The 8,609-nt window shown below is 54.4% G+C and overlaps 1 protein-coding gene across 1 annotated transcript in view; it reads right to left on the minus strand.

Annotated features, from left to right (window-relative positions):
* Positions 1-6,247: 6,247 nt before the first annotated feature.
* Positions 6,248-8,609, minus strand: part of PHETA1 (PH domain containing endocytic trafficking adaptor 1) — a 7,781-nt gene continuing 5,419 nt past the window's right edge. The window contains exon 5 of the mRNA XM_035016710.1: positions 6,248-8,574. Within this exon, the coding sequence (XP_034872601.1) occupies positions 8,405-8,574 (170 nt within the window). The 3' untranslated portion in view covers positions 6,248-8,404. The remainder of the gene's footprint in view (positions 8,575-8,609) is intronic.

Here is an 8,609-nt window from a genome sequence, read left to right on the forward strand (position 1 = left end):
AATAATGTCTGGGTGTCCTGCTTGCTTTGTTCTGGAGCTGGGGATGCAAACTGGGGGTCCGAGCTGGCCCTCAGAGGTGTTTTACAAGACGTTTTATAAAAAACAAAAAAAAAAAACTGGCTTTTAAATTAGTCTGCCACCATTAAAATATGGGGGCGTGTCACCTAAAAATCCTAATTACCAGCTTTTCTTGAAAACCATAAGATCTGGCCACACTGGACCCCACTTCCAATGTGACAGCAGCTCCCCCCCTTTTAGAGAGGACACTTGGCTGCGATGAGCCTCAGTCCTCACCTGTGCCACCTGCCTGGGTCCTGTGGACATCTCTGTTGGCGATTGTGCTGTGGGCTCCGGCAAAGGAAAATGGAAGGATCGGATTCCATTTTTCTCCTCAGTGCAGCAGGGTGGAAGCAAGTTAATCTCTGGGGCTGAGATCATGCCCTGCCCAAATCAGTGGCCGCAGGTCATGGCCCCAGGATCACCCAGTTTACAAGCTGTGCCCACCTCAGTGGAGTGAGGAGCAGGTGTCCCCGGCCTCCCAATAGGAAAAGGCCGAGACGGACTTACTAGTAACCAACAGAGCATCGCCCCTTTCCACGATGTATAACTCGGGCCTTGGTTTCCCCGTCTGAGAAATTAGGGGTATCACAGCCGCCAGCTCGGGAGGTGATTATGAGGAATAATCATGCACGTAAATTATGTTAGACAGTGTGGCACATCAGGGCTCAACATTACCTGTTGTTATCACGAGCAGGGGTCAGTTTCTTTCAACCCGTGATGCTGAGTCTCTGCTTCAGGCTACAGGGTTTTTTCTTGACCAGTAATGTCAGGAGAGTCCCTGAGGTGGCATTACTCACCCGTGAGCCAAGGCCACATGGTGTCCCAAGACAGACCTTTCCTCTCTGTCTGGAAACCTTCCACACATCCTTAAAGTGGGAATTAAATGATTAATTACCTTCATTAGGATAACTAATTACTCCAAACCAGCAGGATGGCCGCCTGTCAAGGCAGGGAGAGCAGCATCGTGTAAGGCCAGAGGCCCCCGTCCATGGAGGTCCCAAGCTAGCCCTTAAGGGTGACATCTCAGGCAGGACTGGCCTTTGCTCAGAGTTGGAGAGGAGAAGGATGAGAGTCAAGAGCTCAGGGAGAGGGGAATGGCCAAATGGCTCCCACCTGTTGGAGCCATAGGACCCTGGGTAAACGCCTAAACTGCTCTGTGCCTCAGTTTCCCAAGCTGTACAGTGGAAGCGATAGTAATGGCACCTTCCTTATAAGGTGGTTGTAGGGATTCAAATGACGCAAAGCCACGGACTGACCCTTTGGACCCTGGGTTCACAGCTCTGGAAAAACAGAAGGCAGAAATCCCCAGGATGTGGCCCCAGGGTGGAGGTGGGGGCTGAAGTAGAGAAGAAGCCGCATCTGACACAAGCCACCTAAGAACTTGCGGAAGCAGGTGCCCCCGCCTTTGGGAACTAAAGCTCCATCCTGGGCCATCATCTTTGGTGTTGACATTGTCTGCAGCTGCTGTCCATCTGGAGTGGAAAATGCAGTAAAAAAACACAGAAATGTGGAATGCTGAACTAGGGAGCACGGGCAAGTGGGGAGTGGAGAGACCAGAAAGGTACAAGAAGTCAGAGAAGGCCTTGGAGGAGGGTGATGGTAGGTTTCGATCAGGGGACAGGGGAGAGCAGAGAGCTGAGCTGGGGGAAAGTTGGTAACTGTCTGTCTGGGTAATAAGTATTTATTGAGTGCCTATGTGTGCTCAGTGATCCAATGGCAGAAACATGGGGAACCATGAGAGTATGAGTAGTGAGATCCAGGAAGGCTTCCTGGAGGAGAGGACATGTCACCTGACACATGAAATACTATAGGAGTTAGAGAAGCAGGGACAAGAACATGGAGAAACAGGTCCAAAAGAGGCTGGAATTTGAGGTGGGGTGGAGGAAGGAAGAAGGATGAGGGTCAGATCCTGAAGATCCTTGAGCCATGGCGGGAAATAGCCTTTCTCCTGAGGGTACCGGGAGCCATGGACGGTGTGAGGCAGGGGGTTGCTATGGTCAGGCCAGCATTCTTAGGAGGTTAGGAGACTCCATCTGCCTGGAGAGGTGGCAAGCCAGAGGAGAGCAACAGGCCCACCTCTACCATAGGCCCTGACCCTCAGGCCGCTATGGTCCTTGCTTCCTACTCCTGCCCTCCTTTGGCTCCTAGTTAAGCTCCTGCACTGGGCCAACAGCCCCATCTCCCATCACCTACTGGTGAGTGAAAAAACCAGACCTCACCTGGCTGATTAACCCATGACTGCCAGGGTGGCTATTCTAGAGATCATTCCGAAGGCCGGGCTCTCAGGAGTGCTTCTCCCTCTCCCTCTCCCTCTGCCTCTCCCCCTGCTTGTGTTCTGTCTCTCTCTCTCTCAAATGAATAAATAAAATCTTTTTTAAAAAATAAATAAATAAAAATAAAGGCCAGGCTCTCCATAGCTAAAGGCACAGGGTATATGTTGCTCTAGAATCTGGGCTGCCTTTGCAGGCACCCTGGAGGCTGAAGTCACCCCCGTAAACCCAAGGGCAGTAGGGAAGGGGCAGGGAACAGCACCATGAGTGACCTTAGCCAAGGTGACTCCTCACCCCAGGTCAGTTTTCCCATCTGCCACAATGAAGGGATAAGACCGTTGGTTCCGTGATCTACAGCCCCCCAGGGTGTAGTTGTTAAAAGCACTAGCTTTGGACTCAGCCTGGCCTGGGTTTGACTCTCCACTATCAGGTAATCTGGGGTCCTTCAATGAGACTCAGTTTCCTTATCTGTAAAATGGACCAGATCATAATAATATCTACCTGTGTTTGCTGACTCTTACCACATAACAATGCCAAAACTTAGTGGCTTAAAACAGTAAACGTTTACCTCTCAATCTCTGTTGGGTCAGGAATTTAGGAGTGGTGTAACTGGGTGGTTCTGGCTCCTGGGTCCCTCATGAGGGTACCATGAAGCTGCCAACCATGGGGCTGCAATCTCCTGAGGCTGTTCCAGGGCTGGAAAATCTGCTTCCAAGATAGTGTCCTCCCATGACCGGCAGGCTGGTGCTGGCTTGTTGGCTGAGGGCTTCCGTTCCTCTGTCAGGGCTGCTCGAGTGTCCCCACAACATGGCAGCCAAGAGGGAGCAAGGCAGAGGCTACAGTGTCTTCCATGACCCAGATCTGTAAGCCCTACTGTCACTCCCACAGTATTTCCTTGGCCACACAGGCTTGTCATGATTCAGTGTGGGAGGGGACAACACAAAGGCATGGACACCAGGAGGCAAGGATCATCAGGGCCCATCATGAGGGCTGGCTACCACACTGCCTCAGAAGTTTCTCTGAAGATTAAATTAGCATTTCCTAAGCATGGCCCTAAAATTCCGTTTCCTACTCAAAATGCAGCTTCCTGGGTCCTGCCCCAACCCACTGACCCAGATTTCTGGGAGCCAGGGCCCAGGAATCTGCATTTTAAACCATACCCCCACCACCACCACCACCAGGTAACTAGGCCGTCCCAGGTGTCAGTAAATGGGAGGCAGATCTAATTTCATTGTGTTGGTCCCACTGGGTATGCCAGGCCCCTGGAAGGATCCTGGTGAAACAGAAGAGCACAGGCGTGCAGAACAAACATTCCCTGGGTGTCTTGGCGTAGTCGGGAACAGCTGGGTTGAGAGAAATTTTGATCCACTTAGAGATGTGCGAACGGCTTATTGGGAAGATCCAGGGAGACCCTGTGAAATCCAAAGGCAGGAGGTTCAGCCGGCCTCTGGGGCACCAGACGGTCTCTCTCTCAGGTCGCCTCACACCTGAGTCTGTTCCTCCCAATCCGAAGTTCCCAGGACCCTGCCTGGCTCAGCTTGCATCTGAGACCAACTCCTGCCCCGCAACCATAGTCAGGGAGGGAAGAATCGCGGGAGCTCAGGGGCGGGGGAGGCAGTGGTTGGCATCTCAGTGCCAAGCCCGGGGGGCGGGGGGGTGGGAGCACCGACAGCAGAGCTGGTCCCCAAAGAGTTGCAGTCTGGAAGGCCTGGGTGCTCCACCCTGGGATCTCGGCCCCATAGCCAGAGAAACGATGACAGTTCCCCCGGACATTGAAGGGAGTGCAGTGGCGGCGGCCCCAGCCCCCAAGTGCTTCCAGAGCTGCTCCTGGTAAGAACAGCCGTGGCCCCAAGTGCGATCAGACCAAGCCGGCTCTGACCCCTGTCAGGAGCAGGCAATCGTTTTGATGAAACCCTAAGTAAAAAAGCGGTTCGTGGGCCCACCTTTTAAAAAGTCTTCATCAGAAAATGCAAATCTGGAGTTGGGCTTCATTAAGCAGTTTATCATTTTACTGCTCTTGAGTTTCATTTTATATGCCGCGATTTTAGAAATTGGGACTAGTCGGAACTTTTCGATAACCAACTTTGTGTTAAGGTGAGGTAAGGTATCTGGGGAGGGGTTGGGAGGAGTGGACAGTTGGGACGCCCCTCTTAGAACGTAAGGTGCAGTGCTATTCTTTCAATATTTGTTCGCTCAGAAGAGGAGATGGAAGGCTTCCAAGGAAAGGATGTCCCAGGGAATACCATCCAGCACTAGCCTTCACCCCACTGAGCTGACAACAGCCCTACACTTGGTCACCTAGAGCCATGCTCCTTAGAGGGAACAGCTACAGTCACTCAAACTTACCTATTAGGAAGCCTCTGGCTGCAAAGAAAAAAAAAAGTCCCTCTCAAAGCTTTAAACAAGGACATTTATTACCTCAAATAACAAGATGTCCAGGGGTAGGGCAGTCTCTTTGTCCATTGACTTGTCAGTTCAAGGATATCTTCAAGTGTGTACAAAACCCAGCAGGGCATATTTTCCTTAGCATGGCCTACTTCATGATCACAAGATGGCTGCCACAGCTCCAGACATCAGACATAACTTACCCCCAGAGAGCAATGAAGAGCTCTTCACTGTGTCTCTTTTCAGAAGCAAGAAGACCCTTCTACTCACATCTCATTGGCTGAAATTTGGTCACACAGCCATTCTTTAGCAGCTAAATTTGATCCCTGAAAGTCAAGTGGGAGCAGCACAACTAACCATTTAGGGTAGATGGATGTGGGTAACCAGCCCATTAGCTTCTGGCCTGGTTGCCCTCTTTGAGGTTCTCATCCCTAACCCAAGTGGCTTCTCAGAATATCCCTCTGCATATATACAATATGCCCCAAACACTGTTTGGGTAAGGACAATTTCCTCTACTTTGTCATGCTTCTGGGATGTTTTAGTCATCCTTACGCATGTGCCCCAAACATCCCCCCTCAGTCAGGCGGAAACATTGACATATTAGCAGATGGATGCACACCACTCCAGCATTGACCAACTTGTCTCCCCTCCCCCTTTCAGGGGGTTGCGAGGAAACATCCCAGCCCTAAAAAGCCTGGCAGGTGAGGGCACCCTTGTGACCACCCCCCCCACACACACACACACACCACACCCGCCCATCCCTCTCCTGCTACTTCTTCCATCCTATACCCCAGGCCCTGCAGAGGTTGTGGTCACAAATACCACAGGCAGCACCCTGACTCAGCCTGTGTGGGGAACCACTTCCCCAGCTCCCATGTCAAGCTATGGTCCCAGGAGAGGTGGGAGTAATTACTCAGCAGACACTGAATGCTCACAGTGGCAGGATTCCCTGACCTTGATACTTTCATTTCTTATTCTTGAACTTGTTCTGTGGACTGAGGATGGTAGGTTGCTCATTCTAAGCCACATCTTCCTGAGTGTGCATGATTTTTCCCGGCTGGCTAGGGAGACATGTGACTCAAGTTCTGAATCCACGTTAGGAAGACCTAGGGCCTGGTCCGTCATGTTGGGTGACCTTGGGCCAGCCCCTCCCCATCTGTGAATCCCCCATTAGCCCGGCAAACAAGCTCTGATGAGTCTAAGATACACAGCATGAGCACCACCACCATCCACCCTGTGCTCATAGCAGACATCACTAATCAATCACAGGCTCTTTCTCTCTGAACCAGCACTGATGCCAGAATTCTCCTCACTCCAGGCCCCCAGGCAACCACCATGAACTGATCTGTGAGAATAGGCAGGTTTTGGGGCAGAGCCTTCCATCTGCCATCCCTGACGTCCCTGCCAACTGTCAGGCCCTCAGCCCATAGTTACCTTTTAAAGCTTCACCTTTCCCCCTGCCTCCTCTCCCCTCTGAAAAGGAACTTGGCAACTCCATCCCCCCTGGTATTCCTCTGGAAGGCTCTGCCCTTCTTCCGTAAGATTCTAGGCGTTTACGTCCCTGCTCTGACATTTTTCAGCTCTGAGAACTTAGCAGCTTTCTTAACCTGAGTCTCAGTTCCCTCGTCTATAAAATGGAGCTGTTATCTGCCATAAGAGGTTGAGAATGTGCCTGGCAGAGCATCAGCCATGGGCACTCAGCATACACTAGTCACTTCTCCTGTAGGGTCTGCTCTGCAATGAAGGATTCTGATGGGGAAAAATGACACAATCAGCCATCACTTGACAAATTTTTTTATTTTAGCCTTTGCCTCCCCCTCCCAGGCTGCCTGATATCTCTGTCCCCACCCAACTCCGGAGGCAGCCTGACCCCATCTTGTGCTTTTTTGGGGGGTGGGGCCTTAAGGGGGGCAGTGGTAGGCACTGTACCTTTATAGAGCTTGTAAACCTGCACCAGGATGGGGGCCGACACCTCACCCCACCAGCTGGGTGTGGCCAGGACATGGGCTCTGGGCAGATCCTAACATCCCTGGAGACCCAGAGCCTATGGACGAGAGCAGCCATCCCCACGCCTTCCATTCAGGACTTGGAAAGGAGGGGGGTGGGAAGCGTACAAAGACCCCAGAGGCACCTGTCAGGAGAACAGGACTTGCTGGGAAGAAGGTAGAGAACCAGGTGAGATTCTTGAGGTGCCTTTGTCTTCAGCCAAGGCTCCTGACCCTCTCCCTGGGGGCAGTGCCAACCCTCAGCCAAGCCCAGAGCTGGGGCACCTCATCCCCTCCCACCAGCTAACAAGAAACAAAGGCAGTGAAAACACCCTAAGTATTAAAAATTAAATTAAAACTGTAGCCCCAGTCAACTGAGCCAGCAGTGAGCTGGTGATTGTAGACACACACAGACACCCCTCATTCTTCCCCAAGCCCCAGGGTCTCCAAAGACAGCAGGAAAGGGCCTCAGGACCAAGTCCCACTGTCACCAAGGGGAACCCTCTGGGGAAATACAGGTTAGGGCATATGTGTCCTCAGTGGTCCCCAGTGTGGGGCACTGAGAACTGTAAACATAACCCAGCTTGAGGGCCAGGGGTGTCCCAGCCCCCGAAGATTCTCCCTGGACGAAGAATGGCCACTGTGGTGAGTGAGTACAGTAAAACAGTCGGTCTTGAAGCAAAGCAAGACCTGGTCTCCCCATCAGAATACTGGGGGTGAAGGTGGGCTGGGACTGTGGCGGAGGGAGGGGGTTCCAGAAGCCAAACACAGCTTGGCAGCTGTTCCTCTGCAGTACCAGATCAGCACCCAGGCCCTCTCTGGGGGGTGAGTCAGCTCCCGGCCACCCATCCCTGGGGAACCCGGCTAGAAAGTCAGCTCAGGTCACAGCTGCCCAGCTCAGGACTGGACAAGGTCAGGCGAGCTCCTGAGAGGCCCCAGCCCAGGCTGGGGCAGAAGACCCGCTCCAGAAGGAGACTGAAGGAAGTGGTTAAGGACTATTGGGAGGGCGTGTGAGAACCACCACCGAGACACAGACATGGCCCAAACCAGAGGGCACTACTGTGCCTGCAGTACCTTCTCAAGGCCTGGCTGAGGCCCAGGGCAAAGTCCTGCCTCCAACCCCACTCCAAGCCAAGAGCCCTTGGGACCAGGCAATCTCACCATACCGGTCAGGCAGTAAAACCTGCGCCTGCGCCGCCTTCTGCACCTGCTTCTGGAGCCAGGCAGGCGGCCTGGAGCCAGGCCCCGGAGCAAAAGGAGGTCAAGCCCAGGTGTGGTGCCCCACGGCCAAGGCTTCTGTCTGTCCAAGTTCAGGTCCAGTCCGAGCGGCCAGGACCAGGGCTGACCCGGCATTTTCAGGCCCCAGATCCTCCCGTGGTCGCAGTCACCCCAGCGGGGCCCCTGTTACCAGCAACAGGCCTTTGCTGGGTGACTCTGGCGGGGCGTGCGGCCCGAGTTCTCTGGATACGAGGCCCTGGATGCTCCGCAGAAGCGGCACGTGGCCCCCTCTGAGTCCCGCAAGTCCTAACGCACCCCTCGGAACCCAGCATCTTCTCAGAGCCGGGGCCCGGAAACCAGGCCCCCGCACCCCACCCCTCCGATCTCCCAGGGCAGGGGCTGTCAGGGCGAGGCCTGGGGCTGCGCTCCCTCCAGAACCAGGGCCCCCCGGGGCGAGCGCAGGGCTGGCCCGCCCCGCTCAGCTCTTCAGGGCTGGGCCCGGCCCCCGAGCCACTGGCTCCTCAGCGCCCTCACCTCCTGCCCGTACCACTCGTGCAGCCGGGCAAAGGAGCCGGCGTGCGGGGGCCCATTGGGGGTCCAGGCCCGCCGCCGGGGAGGCAGGGGCGGCAGGGGCGGCAGGGGCGGCGGCGCGGGGCCGGGCCGCGAGCCGGCGGCGCCCGCGGGGCCGAGG

The sequence above is a fragment of the Mirounga leonina genome, unplaced genomic scaffold, assembly GCF_011800145.1.
Source record: "Mirounga leonina isolate KUSES-001 unplaced genomic scaffold, KU_Mleo_1.0 Mir_171, whole genome shotgun sequence".
Taxonomy (NCBI): Eukaryota; Metazoa; Chordata; class Mammalia; order Carnivora; family Phocidae; genus Mirounga; species Mirounga leonina.